Genomic DNA, 22,333 nt, shown 5'->3' with positions numbered 1-22,333 from the left:
ATTGCTCCTTTCTGTTTTCCTCCCGCATTTAAAAAAAAAATGGCGCCAATAGTCTGCCTTAGTCTGTGTGGCTCTGTGTGCCGTGTTACCATTCCTGTATGGCTGTGCCCTGGAAGTTATTACCCTTTACTTCTGGGGCTGATCTCTTTTCTTTGCGTTTGTGCTCATTTCAGACAAGGAGTGCCTCACGTTTTGAAAGCTCTTCTTGCCTGCTTTTCATGTACTTTAAGCACATACGTCTTTGACAAAATCATGTTAAAACTCCGGAAGAAATTAGATTTTTTTTTGTTTTTAATATAATTTTACATATTTTGAAAAAAAATGATAGTTTTGGAAATAATGTGGATGCATATTTTTGGTTGTCTTTTGTACTTGTTGTGGATAGGAATTGCTGTGATTTGAAGAAAAGGAAAGCGCATAAAGTATTGGGCACATTCTGAAATGTTGAAACAACTTTTCTCTGAAGGGCATCAACAAGATAGGAACGTATGCTGCCAGCAAAGCAGAGGCTAACCTTTATATCTTTGTTTCTTTCAGGGGATCGTCGTTACTCCACTGCTTCTCCTCCTGTTTGTGAGTATTTTTTTTAAAGTATTGATTGTCAGTAATGTCATCACTTCCCGTCAATATTTGAACAGCGTGGGCTCACTTCACAGAGGGGTCAAATAGGTGGTAAAAAAAGATAGAAAGTTCTGTCTATTCTCAAGGGTTCAGACAGGTTAATAGAGATTATTCTTATTTATCCTTATACTTACTTGTAAGCAGCCACTCCTGAGCCAGGAACTTTGATATGGCCAAGGGAGTGGATGCTTATTCTTTCATTACTTTTTCTAGATTGAAAGAATTCTCCGTTTTCCATTCAAAAACTTCACCTTGCCAAGTGACAGTTCCAAACTCATTGTTTTGCCTGTACGTATGTAGCATTATATACAGGAATAGTATTCCTTATTCGGGGAAGAAAAGTCTAAAGTAACCAGGAATTGGCGCCCAACATTTGTTCATGTATGATTCATGACATTCCATGATGAGATCGGAGGAATTTATACAGAAATCAGAAGCACAAAATAATCGGAGGAATTTATACAGAAATCAGAAGCACAAAATATGCTCCTACTCTCCTGACAATAGTCACAACTGATTTAGGATTTTCTTCTTCATTGGTATAGATCTTTCTTTACATTACGTGTGCTTTGCTACTTTGCACTGGCTTTGCCAACATTTCCTAAGTGATCTCTTCACTCAACACACACAAGCTCCACCCAGTCCACCCATCCATACTCTGATACTACCCACATGTGGGCCAGATTAAGAAAACCTTTTAAAAAAGTAAGTCAAATGTAAGTTTATGTTTAGTGTAGCCATTTTTATTACAGTGGTGACTGCAATTCTCCAATTCCAGATCTGCAGACTTCTACGAGCGGTGATGTCCGGGGAACGGTGCTTGCAAAGGCATGGACACTGACAGAGTTGTGGTTTTTGTTTGTACTCTCAAACGTTTGCCTTGCCTGTTCATTGTGAAATTTCCAGAATGCGAACATCTACAGTTGTAGCTTTAGGTGACACAAGCATACATTAGCAAAATTAAGTTTTGCCTCAAGTGTGCCTGAGAGTTATGGGAAATCAGTTATCAGGGTGATAAACAGATACAGACCATGGACTGCAAGAAGGGCGCTAGGTACTTCCCCCAGCAGTAATGTTGATAATAATAAAGAGTTTATTTGGGCACTCAGTATCAACTCTCTCATTTTGACCTTATGTCGCTGTACAATGTATGTTATACAAACAAGGGTGATCTTTTAAACTATGAAGACGTTTTAAAAAAAGTTATCCAGGTTATCACATTGTCACACTTTCAATACAGCCCTATGTACACTAGGTAGTCGGTTAGCATCTATGATTCAACATGTTAATAAACATAAAGTGGTAGTGGCCTGAATTTGTGGAGCAGAACTTTGGGTTTGCACCAACACAAAAAAAGATACAGGTAGTCTAAAATAACTTTTTAAGATCATTGTTGGGGTTATGACCAGGAACACCATTGGCAACCATGTTTTTGGAACTTAGGATAAACCCTATCTCTGATAGTTTAGTGTTGGCCTGGCATTACACCTGCCAAAACAGGAACTGTCACACTTTTGCTTCAATAAAGTCAGTTGGGGAAGTGATCACACTTAATGGCGGATCCCAGTATGTTTTGGTTATACTTGATAGCTAGGATAGATCCAAGGTTTAATCCAGCGCTCCTTAGGCTCGATACAATATTAATGATTAAAGAGAATTACTGGGCATTGAAAATTAAAAATATTAGTAAATCAGCCGCAAACAGCCCGATGTTAACCAGCTATTTACCAAATAAGGAATATAAGGGGGCAGCAAAATATTTAGGCTGGATTTACACCAAGGCACATGTTCGAGCTCCTTCAAATTGCATTTATGTATTCTTCTGATTAATGAATACAGAGCAAAATAGGATATGTATTTCTGTAACAACACTCAATGTGATTGAAGCTGGGGTGGATTTATGCACGATCTGCTGTTTTGGGCTAAGTATATAGGACCTTGCAAGAAGTGGTCATTCCTCCTTTTTAGAAAATATAAAATACTTAAAAGTGTTGATGTTTTTACTCTTTGTTATAGATTATAAGATCTAAATAGCTGTAATGCACTAGCATTCTATTTGTGCAAGCATGGTGTATAAGAGATGGGTACATTGTTTTTATCTGAGTAACAATGGTAGGGGAGCCTACGTTTACCTGATTGGTGTTGCCTAATTAAGTGTACAATCTTTAACTATGGCTTTTTAATAGTCTAAAATGTGTTTTATATTGCTTTGATATTAGATGAATACAGTACGTTTTTGATTGATTTGATTCAGCAGGAAAGCTAAGTCATTAAGATTAAGCTAACATTGACTAGAACAAATGGTTTGTGCATCTTGTTTTTACAGTTGTTTGTTTATATTGTACAATTGGACTGCTTAAATGAAACATTCTTAGAGACCGTGAATTTCCCATACATGTGGCATGTATCATGTGAGTGATTCTTACTGCATTCATCTGAAAAAAGCTCATGCCAAATATTTTCATTCAAACAAAAACACTTTGTAGAGAGGACATTCTCCAAAGGGATATTCAGCGTTAAACAATTGTCTTCTAGGTTTCCAAATGATTATTAGCTGGTGTGTTTGATAACCTTTTAAAAGCCCTTCATGTATCACAGATTCAGCATAAGCTCATAATGCAAGCGTAATTCAACAGTACCCTCAATGGTGATACCTGGTTAAAGTTGTAGTACATGGAAAAATAGATTCTTTCGTCATTTGTGATTAGACAAATTCGCCCAGCTGTCTCTTTAAAAAATATTTTTGTGTCTGCAGATGCTATGAGGAATGCTATTTACTAGAAGATTTGTGAATTTAACATGTAATTCTGTATTGTCTTTAGTAGATAGTCTTATCGGTCACCTAACAAATTGCTCAGTATCTTTGCGATATTGTGATGTGTTGTACGAATACAAAGATCCGTTCTGTAGAGATGTAGATGTCATATAGCGTATCCGTACATGTGCTTGCATATTCTGTGTGTGTGTTGGTCCGATGAACTCAGTGATGCCATTTTGGGGGAATAACATGAAAATGGTAATCTGTATTGTTGGTTGAGTGCATAGGAACATGTCTCAATCAATCAGGTGCATTGTAAGCGCGCTACTCACCCTTGAGGGTCTTAAGGCGCTGGGGGTAGGTAGCTCCGTTCAGTCGAAGAGCCAGGTCATGAGCATCTTCCCGAAGATGTGCAGGGAGGAGGCGCGTCTGATGTCAGTCGGGAGTTCGTTCTAGGTCTTGGCCACGATGTAGGAGAAGGCCCTTCCACGTTTTTTGGCTTTGCGGATCCGTGGGGTTTCGGCGAGGGCGAGGTCGGCGGACCGGAGGCTTCTCTTGGGTATGTGGAAGGAGATTCTTCTGTGAGATATTGGGGTCCGGTATTGTGGAGGCATTTGTAGGCATGGGTGAGTATCTTGAAAGTGATTCTCTTCTCGACAGGGAGCCAGTGGAGGGTTGCGCAGGTGCTGGGTGATGTGTTCGTGTCTGGGGATGCCAAGGACAAGTCGGGCTGCAGTGTTTTGTATGATCTGGAGTTTGTGGAGCATCGACTTGTTGATTCTGGCGTAGAGGGCGTTGCCGTAGTCCAGTCTCCTGGTTATGAGGGCGTGGGTGACGGTTTTCTTTGATTCAGGGGGGATCCATTTGAAGGTCTTTCGGCGGATGTGGAGCGTGTTGAAACAGCTGGTGACAACGGCGTTGACCTGTCTGGTCATGGAGAGGGAGGAGTAGAGTACAATGCCGAGGTTTCGGGCGTGGTCCGTGCGGGCAGGGGGGCTGCAAAGGGCTGTGGTCCACCAGGTGGGGTCTCATGCAGAGGGGAGGGTCCGAGTCTGCAGTATTCATTGTAATAGACATGAAAAGCATTTATGAAGTGACCCTTCTATTTGTATTGTGTGAAACTAGAAAAATAAGAATGAACAGTTATGCGAATATTTCAAAAGAATACAATGTATGCTGTCATGTACGAGACATGACCTGTATGTTACCAAAAATCAGAAGGGCCCTTCGTGGTAGTTTGTGTGAGTGCGTGTGTTTATGTGAACGGCGTCTTGATGGGGTGGAGCGTGGTAGTAAAACTGCAATTTCGCCGAGCACCGCCACGCAGCTTGATGCAACGGGTCCATGATGGCAAGCATCCCGCTTGTGGGGTCTAGATCATACACTTCTCCCCAACTCGATCATCACATTGCTGCCTGGTTGGCGAGGGGTTCCAAGGAGGAGGCCACTTCATTACATATGCAAACCCCGAACTTTGTCGCAACTTTGCGAGTAGGCATCACGGCAGGACTTCAAACACCACAAGGCACTGCGGTCATCCAGGGGCGTGCCTCGAACTATTAGAAGGGTGTTCCCTGCCACTACCCTGCATACCATTCGTTATCCTCTGAAGAAGAAGGCTTCGCCTTCGAAACGCGTCAGGAAACTACACGAAGCAGGAATTTATTTGAACTCTGTTCCGGTTTGCAGCCACTGAGCAACTTGTGCTGAATAAAGCCTTACCTGGTAACCCCGCGAGTGTGGCTGGTGTCCTTTCACCTGAGCGAACATATATATATATATATATATATGTATATATATATACATATATATATATATATATATATATATATATATTTTCACTAAAAAAACATAGGTTTCAGGCACGTTATAGTTAGAAATTAGCATTTAAAACACCTTAGAAATACACTGGAAAAACATTGGTTTCGGGGATGTTATAGTTAGTTGGACATTTCACTCCTACAAAACCATAGAAATTCCCCCGTTATAGTTAGTTCAGCTAACTATAACTCACGCCCCGCAATGCACTGCTGATGACGTCCCATATTACATCATTCATGACATGGTCAGTGACATCACTGATGACATCCCAAATGACATCATTTGAAGAAGGATTAATTCCCTTTGAATCCTGAGGGTCCCTGGGGGCCGTCCCCATGAATCCTGGGGGTCCCTTGGGTCATACTAGCCCACCAGGTACCTCCAGTAAGTGCCACAGAGCTGCGTTGCAGAGAGGTGTAAAAAGGGGCATGGCCTTGGACCACCTCTCTGCAACGCAGCTCTGTGGCGCTTACTGGAGGTACCTGGTGGGCTAGGTGGACCCTCAGGATTCAAGGGGAATTAATCCCCTAACTTAAAACCTGCCAGGGGGTACGTTTGCACAGTGGTGAAGGGAGGGGTTGGGACTGATGTCCCACCCCCTCCCTGTGTACTTATTCAATCACTCCACCAAAACCCAAGCACTTATAAATTCACCATGCACTCTCCTTGCAGTACTCTAATCATCCAGTCAGTACTCATGCAGTGACCCAAGCACCAACACATGCACTGCTACAATACCCTGAGCAGTACCCAAGCAGTCTAGCCATCACTGTGCAAGTACCCATGCACTCCTTCAGTCACCCAGCCAGCACCATGTACTTATCCAATCACTCCACCAAAACCCAAGCACTTATAAATTCACCATGCACTCTCCTTGCAGTACTCTAATCTTCCAGTCAGTACCCATGTACACATGGAATGGCCCAGGCTCTAACACATGCACCGCTACAACCCCCTAAGCACTTTCCATGCAGACCTCTAACCACCTTCACACTACTGATACACTCCAATTACCCAGGTTGTACCCATGCACTTCAGAAATCCCTCTGTCACTACCCATGCACTCCTCCAATCACCCAGCCAGCACTATGTACTTATCCAATCACTCTGCCAAAACCCAAGCAGTTATAAAATCACCATGCACTGTCCTTGCAGCACTCTAATCATCTAGTCACTACCCATGTACTCATGCAATGACCCAAACACATGCACTGCTGCAATCCATTGAGGACTACCTATGCAGTCCAGTAATCTCTCTGGGACTACCTATGCAGTCCTCCAATCACACAGGCAGTCCTATGTCCGTATCCAATCACTGAGCCAAAACCCAAGCACTTATAAATATAACATGCACTCTCCATTCAGTACTCTAATCATCCAGTCACTCCCCATGTAGTCATACAATGATCCAGACACGAACACATGCACTGCTACAATCCTTCTGTACTACCCATGCAGTCCTCTAACCACCTACGCACTTCTCATTCACTCCTTCAATTCCCCTGGTAGTACCATGCAGTCTAGCAATCACCCTGTCACTCCCCGTGCAGTCCTCCAGTCACCCAGCCACTACCATGTACTAATCCAAACACTCCGCCAATTCCCAAGCACTTATAAATTCACTCAGGCTGTATTCTAATCTTTCAGTCAGTAGCCATGTACTCATGCAATGATCCAGGCACTAACTGATCACTGTTACTATCCCATATGCCCTTCCCATACAGTTCTGTACCCACTTACACACTTCTCATTTGCTCCTTCAATTCCCCAGGTAGTACCCATGCAGTCCCGCAATCACACTGTCACTCCCTGTGCCCTCCTCTAGTCACCCAGCCACTACCATGTACTAATCCAAACACTCCTCCAATACCTAAGCACTTATAAATTCACCACACACTCTCCTTGCAGTACTCTAATTATCCACTCAGTACCCATGTACTCATGCAATGACCCAGTCAATAACACATGCACTGCTGTAATACCTTGAGGACTACTTATGCAGTCCAGTAATCTCCCTGGTACCATCTATGCAGTCCTCTAATCACCCAGCCAATCCTATGTGCTTATCCAATCACTGCGCCAACACCCAAGCACTTCTAAAATCACCATGCACTCTCCTTGTAGCACTCTAATCATCCCGTCACTACTCATTTACTCATGCAAATACCCAGGCATTAACTCATGGCAAATACAGAGGAGGTCATGCTAATCACAGGGTTACCCCAATGCATAGAGTTCCCTAGTGTATGTAGGTGTTTTCACTGTATTCTAAGTGTCATTTAGGATAGAGCTGCAATGTCATACATTCACCCAGTACAGAGATCTTGGCCTAAATCCATCGTTTTTTTGCATTCCCACCACCCCAGTTCAGACATGGCCATATGCAAATCAGCCTTGACCCTGTGCCTCATGGGAACAGTCCAGCCCGAACTGCCAAGCCATGTCTTTCTTGGACCGGAATCAAGCATCCTAGGACCGGTTTCTGGCTATCAGCCGTCTTCAGCCAGGATAGCTTGACTCAAGTGGTGTAGAAAGCATGGGACTCACGTCTGAGCATACCCATCCCACTCGTGGTGACAAATGCAAAAACAGTTGATGAACAGAATGCAGAACAATGTCATACATTCACCCCAGTATTAGGATAGAGCTGGCTCTAGGCCTGGTTAGTCAGAGTCAGTTAACACCAGTACCCATCAGCAAAAAGTTGGGGGCACAGGAGGACTTTCTGCTCCTCTGTTGGTTCTTTCTGAATATCTCTCCTTCTTCCTGCACTTTTCTGGGTCTTTTTGGATTTCTGTTGCCTCTTTCTGCAATTGTTTTGCTTCTTTCTGCGCTTTTATTCCTCTTTCTTCACATGTCCTACCTTTGTAGACATAGTTAGAAATTAGCAGTTAAAAAACCTTTGAAATTCACTGAAAAAACCATAGGTTTCAGGGACGTTATAGTTAGAAATTAGCATTTTAAAAACCTTAGAAATTCACTGAAAAAAACCATAGGTTTCAGGGACGTTATAGTTAGGTGGAGATTTCACTCGTACAAAACCATAGAAATTCTGCCGTTATAGTTAGTAGACCTAACTATAACTCTCACCCCTGCAATGCACTGCTGATGACGTCACATATTACATCACTCATGACATGCTCAGTGACATCACTGATGACATCACTGATGAAGTCATCCGTGTGATAATCTGATGCACCTTCTCATACCCTAAAAAAAACTTTCATACACCCAGTCTAAAATACAGACCACCAATATCGAAACCATAGATGGACCAATAGCAGTTAGTACATACCTGCTCAGTGATTCATACGTCTACACAAACATCTACCCACTAACCCCTACAGTCACTCATACACACAGTCATTCATCTATACAGCCACTGATCTATCCCCTCATACACCCATATAGATACTCACACACTGCCACTCACCCAAAGAGTTACTCATACACCTGGTCAGTCATGCAAATAAACTATCACACACCCATTTCCTTGCTTATACAGTCATACACACACCACCACACTTATTTATACAGATACTAACACATACTTACTCTCTTAAACAATCACTCATAGAAACACACACACTCATCCATACTGATATACTTGCAATCACTCACTCTCACATATAGTCATTTATATACTTCAGTGGTCACATATACTGCTTTAAAACATATGTTACTCACACATGCACTACTGAGACATCCATCCATTCATTCACCACCACACCAATACATACACTCACACACCCACACAGCTGTTTCCATATGCACTCTTGAACCCATACACCCAGTGAAACAACCACTCACATATTTATGCACAGTCACACACACCACCCACCCACAAAGACACTCAGGCACCCATACAGATACTCAGGCAACCAATAAATAACCCATATAGACACTCCTGTAGCTACTCACCAAGCCATGCAGCCGCTTACATACTAACTGACAAATAAAGACATTCACACAGTTTAGTCACTAACCCATGCATTCAGTAAGACACATTTAATCGCTCACTTATACAGTCAGTCACCTACTAAATCATCCATTCAGACACTCATACTCCCACTCATACTTCAATACATCTTGGCATATATATATATATACATATATAAAACATTGTAATACTTTAAAGAAACACATATTCACTGGATGATGTCATCCGTAATGTCATCAGTGATGCCATTTGAGATGTCATCAGTGATGTCGCTCAGCATGTCATGAGTAATGTACTATGTGACGTCATCGGCAGTGCATTGCGGGGGCGCGAGTTATAGTTAGGTCTACTAACTTTAACAGCCGAATTTCTATGGTTTTCTACGAGTGAAATCGCCAACTAACTAAAACGTCCCTGAAACGTTTGTTTTTTTCTGTACATTTCTGAGGTTTTCGAAATGCTAATTTCTAACTACAACGTCCCAGAAACCTATGCTTTTTCAGTGAACTTCAAAGGTTTTTTAAAAGAAAATTTCTAACTATACTCTGAAACCTATGTTTTTTTCAGTGTGTGTGTGTATATATATATATATATATATATATATATATATATACCATTATAATGTAAAAAGAGGGGACTCTTTTGGGAATATTCCATGATTTGCATTTAATTTTGTAACCTTACGCACCAGAGTTAAGAAATTAGAACAATGTAGCCGTCACATGGAATGACGTTTTCCACCTAAAGGAAGTTACAAAATGCGATATTTGTGACATATTTCAAATTGCCATACATTACAACTGTAGAAGTTCATTAACGTTGACAGTTGTAGTGTTAGGTGAAATGGGCCTACATTAGTAGTTTTTAAAAATTCATAATTTTTCCCTCAGTATGACTATGACCTATATGATTCAAGCGTAGAGTTGTATGTCTCGGCATAATTACCGTGAAAGTTTACATTTGTGCAACAGCAACAATGCACAAACCTGCACCAGCTCCTGATTTCGTTTTTATTCCAACCTGGGTCCCTGATTTCTTTTTCATTTGAGCCTCGTGCTGTATTTGTGTTTTCTGCTGCTGAATCACGTTTGCGTTAATATATAGTTATACTCTCTTAAGCCCAAACTCCTGAGCCGTGCAATAGCCAAGTCAAATACTAGTCATCCATGTAACTTTGAGTCAAGGTTTTCATGCCTTTGCAAGCGATTATCTGAATCGGGGGGGGGGGGCTTTTTGAGGCATTCACATGTATTAGTTTATTATTTCTGTTCTGTGCTGTCTTCCCAGTATGACTCTTTGGACATAATAGTGTTTGCCTTTTTCTTGTATATTTGCCAACCTTCTGTGACCCCCCCCCCCCAAAAAAAAGGGATCGAGTTTTAGGTGTCAAACGACTAATTAGCCTACTAATGCTATCACCAGAAATGGCATTGCAATATTATTTTGCTGACAGTAACACCACAGAAAATCAAATGACGTGAATTCTGACCTTTATCCGAGGAAATGATCATGTGGCGCATGGCAGAGATGACACTCCTAAACATAAATTAAATACTGTAATTGAGTGAGCTTTGATTAGTATGAGTAGCTTTTCTTCCTAATGTAAATCTAGTTAGGAGATCAAGCAGCTACTGGAAGACGGTAAAATCTGTCTGTGTGTTTAAAATGTCCAGAAGAAAAACATTCAACGGACGGTAACACATCAAAAGGATTCTTAGCACTAAGGATGGAAGGACCATGCAGCCATCACACAACAGTTACACTACAACATACCTAGCAAAGAGACAGGTTTTAATATCTTTATGTAATCATAGCACATTCTGAAAATTCCAGAATAAGTGAAGAAGAAACCGAGCAATCCCAAAACTCTGAGAATGGCAGTGTGCTGTTGCTAGCAAATCTAGAACAATGTCGAGAAGACTCAGTAGAGAATATTTCTTAATGTTCCGTAATTTTCTTTTTTAAGAAAAAAGTTGAAAGATCACCGACACATTCATGACCCAGACTGATAGTTTGAGATTGCCAACTTAAGTAATGCCCTTAAACGTGGGCTTGCATAGCAGACCCTGGCGGCCCACCCAGATATTCAAATTGCTGCATTTTAGAAGAATGCTTTTGCATAGGATTCCTATGAGGGGCTATATAATGTAATACTTCCCTCCACATTTCCTGATTAATTTCTTTCCGGGTGCCATTCAGAAGTTTCCAAATACCCTAGCAACGTTTAGTGGACTAATGCGCTGCTCTGGGTGACTTTGCCAAGGTACAGAGTGCATACACTTAAGGCATACAGCTCAGCTTCCAAAATGATTTTCTTTATCTGTGAATTGAAACAATTGCCATTGCATATTTTAAAATTGTATTGAAGATTACCTTGAAATCATTGCCCCTTAAATTTTCCACATTTTTTAAAACGTTTTGGTATCGTTTTTGAACTCTTCCTCAGCAGGATGTGCCTTTATCACATAATAAAGCCAAATTATTATCAGGCTGAACTATGTCTTCCTAACATTAGTGATTACTATACATAGTTAACAGTGTCATGAACGAGTTTCTGTTATGACCATATCTTTCAAGTATTTCTAATATTAATGCATCCAGTATCCCTAAGGGTTTTAAAGTTGCTGAGTCTCCTCCTCCCATGGATGCCAGCAGCAGTCTTAAGCGTTCTGTGTCTTCCGGTTATGTAACAACAAACAATATTTCTTCTTCCTTCCCGCTGGTTTTAAGTTGTCTTTTCAAGCCCTACACAACTGATGCTGTCTGTCATCTTTCATTTAGTAATCTTACAACAAACTGAAAAATCCCAGTGGAACAAAAAGTCGATCCACCAGCTTTCTCAACATAAGAACATCTTTATCATATTGCCTCCCCAGCATGATTTTTTAATCTGTTTACATACTCAGAATGATAGTTGCCCTCGTGTATGTTTTTTCTTTGTAGATTGTTTGCCAAACTGGATTTGGGGACTCGAGTACAAATTGTTGGTTAGTGTTAATTTACACAAACCTTTATTTTTCTCAATGTGTGCCCTGTGTAAGTCTTACGACGCAGAGGTTTTATAGTATCTATTGCAGTACTAGAATCGCACATTGCAAGGTCTCTGCCTTCCCTCTTTACCTCTGCGTTGATGAAAGATTATTGGTCCTTTCAAACCATTATTGCAACGTGTACATTCCAGACATGGTGTTGTACCTGTTCTCCACATTGCCAGCACTGGTTGACATGTGCAGCTGATTAGTGTTTATGATAACCTCTCCAGTGCTTTGCTTGCTAGTATACACTGGAAATTAGGCATTTCGATGGGCAATTTTCAGTCATTAATTATTGTTAAAAAATGTGCAGTGTTTGTTTACTATATTAACAATATGGTTGAGGTGCTGCCTTTGAAGCAACAGCTTTTTGAAACTAATGATTCTTCCGTGCTAGGAAAATTATACGGACCATGCACTCTAGTATATTTTCAATTGGTGTCTTTGTTTTTATTTCGTCCGTCCCTTTTGAAACAATTTTTAGTATGATGTTTTTTTTTCTTTCAATTCCATTCAGAGACACAAGTTCGTCTTTAAACATCGTTCTAATCATTGCAGTCAATCTCGCTCTTTCCGTTTACACCATCTTTTTGTACATGCAAACATATGGAACTGTTAAATATATTTCAAAGAAATGTGAAAGTCTTCAGAAATAATCTGCCATTTTGTAAAACAATATTCCTTAGGGTACAAAATTAAAGGTAAAAACATCTGCTGACCTTGTGTATCAAATTTGGATTCCGCACTAGGAATAATGCTCTTCTCATGTTTGAGGTCGTCTATTTTATGTTCTAGATCTTGGTTTTGTCAGACAATATTGATGTATTATTTATCACTGAAAATAAGTGTTATTAATATTTGTTCTGTTGCTGAACTGTCTGAGAGTGCCCTGAAGCTATCCTTTATACTGCACGACACATTATAAATAAGTAAAGCCGCTGTCACAGAGGACTAACCATCTCGTCAGTTGTGTCACAGAAGACTCTCACAAATTGAATGGGTGTTAAAAGGTGTCCTCTTGTTTCTTTGGGCTGTTGGGCACCATTTAGCCCATGTTTCACAGGTGTGACAGTGACATTTTTGAGACTGTGCTCTCATGGTTTTGAGGTAGTCGGATTAATAAAGGCAGAGCGATTTGCAGAGCTTATGCCTCCAGACATTTGATGTGCTCATCTCATCCTTTACCCTTTTTGTCTTGAGTGATTTAACAGCCTGCAGTTTTAGCTCGTTATGATAATGGGAACTTATTATTCATGTGTTGTATTCAAATATTATTTAAGTTGTACATGCACGTGTCTTTATCTTCTGCTTTATGCTGCTTTGTAAATGAATTCTACACAAAATAGGGGTCAACCCGATGTCCCTAGGAACTTGGGTAACTATACAGTAAGCTAAGCAATGGTTCTTTTGGCGGAAGCTAATAAGCTACACTTCCTAGGCAACAATCATAAAGTTGTCAAGTCAAAAATCCAAATTTTGAAAAAGACCTATTATTTAATCATTATACATATATTAATATCCACATATATGTGCAAACATTTATCATATATATCTACATTAATTGTATCTCAACCGGAATATGTACATCTGTTAAAAGAACACATACATTAGGAGCTCCAAATGAGTGGTGCAGTGAAAATGATGAGTTAAAATTTGTGAACAAAGGTGTGCTATGTTACAATAACCAACAGAATGTTTCGAGCACTAAAAGGCTGTATCACTCAGCGGATTCACATAAGTAAATTTAAATAACAAGAACTCTATATACTTGAGCTTTTTTGTAAGGCATCTACAAGGCTATTTCTGATGAAGACCGTGAAACAAGGGTTCACTTTGGGGTTGAAACGTCGATGTGCATATATGTTGACTTTATATGGATGTTTTACTAATGTGGGAACGTATATGGTCATTTTGAGTTCATGTTCCGTCAAAGTCTTATGTTCATTAGGTCAACATTATGTTGGTAATTGTAATATTGCACTTAATATTCTGGTTGAGATACCATCATTGTATATATTTGCTTTATGTTTGCACATATATGTGCATATTAATATGTGTATAATGATTAAATGATAGGTCTTTTTCAAAACTTGGAGTTTTATTTGACCACTTTATGATTGTTGCCTAGGAAGCGCAGGCCATTAGCTTCCCCAGAGGGAACCATTGTTTAGTTTACTGCTCTGTAAATGAAGGCACGGAAATATACGGTATATAACTCTACAGTAGGGTCCACCCTATTTTAAGGATGAGGATCTGAATACAGGGATTTAAACAATGTAAACATGAAGTCAAGGTTCATGTTGCTTGCCTGGTTATGCTAACAGAGGCTGCCACCATATGCATAAACCTGAACTCCAAGTTGTTGCACTCCACAGGTCTTGACCGTTTATGAATTCCCACAAAGTTAATGATGTCAGATATGTATGTGTTCTGTGAGATATTGTGTTTACGCTAAGCATCAGAAAGTGTTTAGTGGAACAAGCACATTGTTCAGGTACCTGAGCTGCTTTTGGAGTTATTGAGCCCCCAGATCAAATCATGATGGATACCTTAACCCCTTGGGCGCGGGCGCCATTCTGCGCCTGTTTGGCCGTTTTTGAAAGTGGGCGGGTTCATGACGGCCCCCAGCCGTCATCCGCACACGAGCACCGTGATGCATGACGGCTGGGGGCCGTCATCAGCATGGAAGGGGTTAAAGAGTAGTCATCTGTTAAATTACAGTGTTTTTATATTCCTGGTTTGACTTAATATTCCTCTATTATGCCACGTTACTGTAGCAGTTACGTATGCTGTGCTGACTGCATTGTCTGTGTGCTAGTATCTGTCTTGGCTGATTTCTCTAGAGAACCCAACAGTGGTGCCACTGCAGCACTGATCTTACTGGAATTCTCCACTGCCTTACATGGTTGGCCATCCTCTACACCCATCTCTTATACATAGAGGGGATAATCATGTCATTAGTGACTAGAGCTCTTTCTCTTCATTGACTCACTGCTGGCCTCTTCTGCTTTGCCTTTCAGCCAGGACAGGACCCAGTCCTATCTCCATTGTTGATTCATGTCTTTCTCTTTCCTGCGACCACCCTTATCAGGTGTTCTGGGATGATTTTTTACTGCTTCGTAAATTCCAGTCCTATTGCCCTTAAACTGACTTCTAACCGAGAGCAGAATTCTTGGAGGTTGGTAAACTGCATACTTGCCATTGATGTCTTAAATGTGTCCTAATGGGTTAAGCTCAGCCCAACAGCAGAAAGTTTGTGCGTAAATGCACACCAGAAACCCCTGCTCTCTCCTTCTGGCCAACAGGCTTGGATTTATGTCCCCGTCCTAGGTCGCTTTGAAACACTTAGGCATACTTTTTACTAAGATATATATCCCATATCCCCAAATCACAGAGGCTGCTCCACTCATTTGCAGTTATTTGGACATTCACCTACGCTGTACATCTCCGAAATAACAGAGCAGTGGTCCTATTCTGGCTTTTTCTTTAGAACTCCAAGATTCTCTTCAGATGACACTATAGAATGTAAGTGTGCCTTCTCATTGCCAAAACTGGACTTAAAGAACCTATGGTCCTGCCTATATTAAAAAAAAGGTCCAGAATATTCAACTGGTTTAAGTTGCAGGTTGGACACTGGCTCTGAGGAAGTTTACTAAATACTCCTCAAGATTTCCAAACTCTCAATCTTCTTGACTTTCGCTGCTAGAATTCAGTTCCTTCAGTTGCATGCATTTAAATACAAAATAAGGTATGCAGAAGCACATTATAGCAAACTTAACAACTCCAAGCCATAGTTGAGAAGCCTTAAAACATCATGTGTCCGCACCATGTGGACACTATTGGTGTTATCTTACCTTTATAAATCTTACCCTACTTTTACATTTACAGAAGTATTTGGACACAATATCAGAGACAATTAGAGTGCTTCACTGAGTCAATTCAATTTCAAAGCTTTATTCGATTATTAAAAACAATCACAAAAGCATCACTGAGTCTTTGTGCACCGTTCCCATTAATGAGCCACTGTAATTATCCCAGTTGTTTCCCGTTAACCATTTCACCATTTTGCAAGATTGACCATCTACCGCATATCTATCAATACTATACCACAGCCCATCTCTCCAAATTCACTTAAAAGAAAGATTTGGATTACCTCTCCATTTTCCTTATACTGGGGTCTGTGGCTGGTAAAAAGAGAGGTGCATATCCTTAGGTAGCTGAAAAGAAATGAAAGAAGACTGAGTGACAGCATTCTGCTCTGCCTTATTCATCTAGACAAATCTACAAATTTAGCTCGTACTCTTTGGTAGTGAGTAAATGCTGTGAACTGTACCCACCACTGGCGGCTGGCATGTAAGGAGGATGGTGGGGCTGGGGAGAAAATAAAAAATAAGTAAAAACATATCATTCCACCTACCTTCTTTCTGATTTGACATCCTCCCTCTGGTCTTCACTCTAGGCAGGTAGGCTCCAGGAAACTGCAGTGACCAATCCTGCTGCTGCTCTCGTGCTGCATGAGGACAGCACCAGGATTGGAGGGAGCAGCCTCTCTTGCCGCTTCAAAGGGCACCAGAGTGCATGTCTGGCTGGCCGTCGCAAGACGGACGGACAAAAAGACATGTACACTTTAAACCTTATTGACCTGCCTCTCACAGCTTTCTGCTGTGAAGCATGAAGCCCCCCTACCCCCATCTTGACGCTCTGCTCAGGACGGGGTTTTGAAAAAAAATTGGTAATAAATGAACTTTATTACCATTTTATTTTTCTATGTTTTGGGTAAATTCTTTAGTGGGGCGGCTGAACCGCCTGTGGTAGTCACTCAAGAATTGTCATCCCTACCGGAGGCAAACCTTAAACTCACACTAACTATCATACTATTTGCCTTTGTTTATTAGAGAATATGCATAATAATTGTTGGCCCACAAAGGAAGCTTGTTTGACTGCTTCCCCAAGAATGATTACAATAGACTTCGCGCAATAACTCCACTCCACGCTGTTAATTGAAGCGTAAAAGGCCATTTTATTAGGACAAGGCTGCAACAGTTAAACTTTATTAACAATACCTTACTGCAAATATATAACTTTTATCATCACACAGCCCATTCTCCACAGACATTCTCAACACATCTCACCTGTTTCACTCCTCCCTTTTCACTTTGCGACCTCCTTCATATCCCCGTTCTCACCTTCATTTGCCCACTACACATCCTCTCTTTATCTTCTTCTGTGCTCATTGCATCATGTGCCCCGCCAAGGGTCACCTGTGAACCCCCCTCCCCCTTTGAGGGGTGGATCCGACGTATGGTACTCACCACCCCTCCAAAGTCCTGCCAACCAGGGAACCCCTGTAGGGCAGTTAGCTACCCCCCCACCCACAACCGTCCTGTGCACCTTTCGCCATCCCTCAGTAGTTCCTGCGGTACCAAATGGACTCATTTCATAACTTAGTAATCGTATCTTGCATTTCCATCATATAATATGCATTCCACATCCACGAAAGGTGCACTCCGTTGTCCCTGAGCAGTACTGGCTCTACCAACTTAAGCCCAACATGGGCAATCACTTTTATGTCTTTTGCTGGGCAGAAAACCCTTATCGCCCTGTTCAATTTCCTGTGGGCCTTTTCAATGGCTGCCTGCTTGACAGCCCCCTCCATACTCTGCGAGGCCCAAACTCTGTCCATACTAAGCATGTTCCAGCAAAGTTCCTCTTTAATGCCTCCAAATCCCTCTGCATGTGCTGCATTAGTGCCAGTCCTGACAGACCTAACAGATCATTCTCCCACAGGTGTATCACCAACATGTCTGGGCAGCCCCTCCGTGGAACCATCTTCGTCAACCACGGCAGTAATGCCCCCATCACATCCCACATTTTCCCCACCAGAACACTTCATGGTGGCTGTTCCTCAAACCCAGGTTGCGTCCATACACTTGCTGGTCCGGGTATTTGGCTGCCAGTGTACGAAAAAATGTCCCTTGATCCAGGTAACCGGCTTGGTTCACGAGCCGCTCGCGCATCCTAGGATATAAAAGAAAAATTAGCTTTGAAGAAATAACCCCCTTCCCTGTGCACTAGCTCCTCCTGTCTCTCTGCTCTAAACCAGTTCTGTTCCCTCACATGTGCACATATCTCTTGCAGCACCTGGATCTCCATCTTCAATCTGGCGTATTTTTCACCAGGACCAACACAAATGCGCCGCTGCTGTAGCAATTCGAAAGGAATGCATACTAAATTTAGCTGGTTCCCCGCCCACCTTCCGTAGCGCCCAGCGCAAAACCACTAGTAGCTGAAACGCCGTCACCCGTCCTCCAAACTCATGGCAAATGACCCCTGCTAGAAGCCATCCAGGTCTAGATACATAGTCCCGCCATTCATGCACCAGGCACACGCCTCTGCAACCGCGCTCTGTCAACCAAACCCATCTTCCCTGGCCCGCTAATCCATCTTAGAGCAACTCAGCCAGATCCCCAGTCAATTTTGGTCCAGGCGCACCTCCCCATAGAACACCCCCCTGGTGGCCATCCCCAACAACTCTTAAGACCCGAAAAACCCTAAACATCCAGATCATAGTCTAAATATTGACACCTCAAATGGGTAGTAACAACACTACAGGAAAACCCCTAGTAACTCACGCAACAGCTCAAACGTGATAGCCTCGCTCAGACACCCCCCCACTACTCCCCATGTTCTTGTCCCGAACCTTTCAATATTCTGCTTAGAAACTCATTTTTGGCGTGATCAAAATCGAAATATAACTTGCTGTGAAAGGATATCCCTGCTAACTTTTCCACTATTTTAGTCTGTGATAAACCTTTGTCAATGCAACGCAAAACAAAACCCTACACTCCCTGTCCAGCGTCCTGAGGCACCATGCTCAGTGCAGCTACAGATGGACCCATAAACTCCCCAAATTCAGACCATGCCATTCTGTAGATCCGTCTTGTGGATTCAGCCAAAGACCTTTCGACCAGGCCTATCACTCTCTCTTCCCCCCAGGCCCAGATGTCGTCCGGTAGTTCTATCTTGCATTCCTCCGCTCTTGGAGCCAGTCTGCAGAATCGATGTCACTGCGGACGAGACAATGCACCCACAATGTCATTGCTGGTCCCAGGCACATGCTTGGCACGAAACTCAACATTCAACCGCAAACACTTCAGCGTGAACCTTCGCAACAACCGCAGAACACTCAAATCCTTCGCTTTTTGCCTGTCACCAGCTCCACCACTGTCATGTTATCCACATGGCAAATCACGGTCCTATTTTCCAGTTCGGCCCTCCAGACAACTAATGCCACCAACAGTGGAAATATCTCCAGAAATGCAATGCTTCGTCCCTGCCTGCACCAGGGTGGCGGCCTTTTCTCAGCTTACCAACGCCCATCCCAAAAGAGTCCAAAACCCAAAGATACTGCTGTGTATGAAAACATTTGCACCTGCCAGACTGTGTTCTCTTCCACAAAATCCAGGGACACACCATTGAAATCAGCCAAAAACGTCTGCCACACACCCAAATCTGCTGTGCCCCCCATCGAAATTCTCACCTTGTGATGTGCCAGTACCGTACCTGACATGGCCATGCCTAGGCGCCTGCTAAAAGTTCTCCCCGCTCTCACCACCCTGCAAGCAAAGTTCAGAAAGCACAGTAGCTTCTGCATTTCTCTCAGCGCAATCTTCCTCTCACCCACCAACCGCAGCAGAAAGGCCTGCATGTCCTCCACCTTTTCACTATGCAACCCCGCCACCCAGTGTACTGAGTCCAGTTCAATGCCCACAAAAGTCAGTCTGCAGCTGGGCCCAGCAGTTTTCTCCAGCGCCAAAGGCACCCCAAAGGCCTGTGGCAATCCCTCAAAGTGCTGTAATTCCTCTGCACACTCCCCGGAGGCTCCTTTCCCTACAAACACGAAATCGTCCAGGTAATGAGAAACCCCTTGGTGGCCACTGCTCTTCGTAAAGACCCACCGTAAGAATGTACTACATTTTTTCAAAAGGGCACAAGAAATTGCACAGCCCATTGGTAGGACTTTGTCCACATATATTGCTCCCTTAAATTGCATCCCTAGTAGCGGAAAATCCACTGGGCGTGTGGGTAACAAACGAAAGGCTGATTTGACATCACATTTCGCCATTTCCGCTCTCTGTCCACACACTCGCACGAGGCGAATGGCATCATCCACTGAGACATACAGCACCAAAGAAACTTTTTCTGCAATGAAATCATTGACTGACCCCCCTTCTGGTCAAGATAAGTGGTGAATCATTCTGAACTCCCCCAGTTATTTTTTGGGCACCACCCCTAAAGGTGAGATGATCAAGTTCTCCCACGGGTAATTCCAGGAATGGTCCTACAAGCCTGCCTTCCTCCACTCTTTTTAATTTCACTGCTACCACCTTTGGCAATTCTTTAGCGAATTTAAAGTTGTCCACCCATCTACGCCCCTTTGGACCCTGGTATCCTACTCTGAAGCCCTCAATGAATCCCCAGTGTATCCACAACTCTACCTCCTCATCCAGGTAAATCGAGAGCCACAGATCCATGGCCTCGATCCTAACTGGAGTAGGGGACCTTTCGCCTAGACTGCCCTCGTCCTTTGGTGGCCCTACACTATTCTACTGGGGGTGGCCAGTGTAAAACACTGTGTGAGTGGATGACTCCCTCTGCATTTGGAACATTCATGCTTAAACTTACAAGGGTGGCTGGAACAAAATCCTTTTTTAAAGTTCCAACATGCCCCTGTGGTGGCTCCTATTTGTTTTGCTGTAAAACCTGCTCCTCCTGCCCCAAAATGTGACTCTCCCGCTCCCTGATCAGCGGGACGCGCCTGGAAGTACCGGTATGTTACTGGCAATCAGCTAGCTGTATGTGTGGATGCCGAAGATTGTGTAGGGGACATCCACTGCATCCATAGCTTCTGATCAACCTTGAATCGAGGTTTATCTGGGTTGATGCTTACCCATAAATCCTTCATCATAGCTCTGCCAGGCGAAACCCCCAAAATGTATCTGTGCCTTGCGTATAATATCCATGTACTTCAGCATGGCAATATCCCTGTCTAAGTGCTTCTCGTAATAAATGCTGGCATAGATTAACAAGCACTGGCGTTGCCAATAGGTCTCGCAGTAGGAAAGTTGGAGCTATTACAATTGCAAATAACAATGCCTTTTATTTTTGTTTTCATTTTAAAAACGTAAAGGGCTTTGTCATTTACAAAACCAATAGCTCCAACTTTCCTACTGCGAGACCTATTGGCAACGCCAGTGCTTGTTTGAAAGGGAGGGCACATGCACTTTGTCCCAGGTAAGCAGGGGTACATTGCCCAGAGTCTTATAGCTAAAAAAACGGATTCCGCAACAGTAGGCAAAATCTGTGGTGATCCTGCGGAAATAACAAATTTCCCAAAAATGTGTAGTATAATTCAAAAAGATCCTCTATTCTATTCTAAAATAATGTAATACAATTGTTCATCGATACAATATGTTCTTTGCAAGGAGTATAATTTGGAGTTCATTTAAATAGGTCGACTATGACAATTGGATTAAAAGAAAACCGTATTCTCATCATGTTCTCATATTAAGGGACAATGTCATTGTTTAAGATCGAAACACTCGTGTCCGCAGGTTTCCTTACGATATTCTAAGTGCATGTTTGGTACGAATTGGATTTTCTCTTGAACAGTCATGGGTATTAGATGGAGTGATTAAGAATAAGCAGTGCGTTGTAATGATCTAATTAAATGAATTACGTTCATCAGTTAATTGAAACATAATTGGCACAAATTATTGAATTATTATTTAATGATTGTCTCCGTATGTGTTACTGGCACATGCAGAAAGTGCCCGAATGTATGCATCAAAAATCAAGCTGATGATAATGGAGCATTGTCCCCTGATGCTGAAACAGGGCAATGCTCTTTCTATTCTGCATATATAATGTGCCGTTTTCAGCCAGCACCTTCTCCATTGACGAATACCCTTTCTTAGCATACCTGTACAATTTTCAATTTTTTTTGCTTCTCTCGTGAATGCCACAGAGATTTTTGAATATTAGGAAGATTTTGAATAGCTTGGTGGAAACGCATGTCTTCACCACATTGGATTTTTTGAGGCGCACAACATTAAGCATCATTTTGTATACTTGGAAGGAGAGTTGTTTGCGTGGCCTGTT

At 42.2% G+C, this 22,333-nt stretch overlaps 1 protein-coding gene across 1 annotated transcript in view; it reads left to right on the top strand.

Annotated features, from left to right (window-relative positions):
• The window catches only part of SLC10A7 (solute carrier family 10 member 7), an 872,524-nt gene that overhangs the window by 585,975 nt on the left and 264,216 nt on the right, over positions 1–22,333 (top strand). Inside the window, exon 6 of the mRNA XM_086962267.1 lies at positions 538–573. Within this exon, the coding sequence (XP_086818393.1) occupies positions 538–573 (36 nt within the window). The remainder of the gene's footprint in view (positions 1–537; positions 574–22,333) is intronic.

This window comes from Lissotriton vulgaris, chromosome 3_1 (genome assembly GCF_964263255.1).
Source record: "Lissotriton vulgaris chromosome 3_1, aLisVul1.2, whole genome shotgun sequence".
Classification (NCBI taxonomy): domain Eukaryota; kingdom Metazoa; phylum Chordata; class Amphibia; order Caudata; family Salamandridae; genus Lissotriton; species Lissotriton vulgaris.
This window is presented reverse-complemented; position numbering and strand designations above follow the sequence as displayed.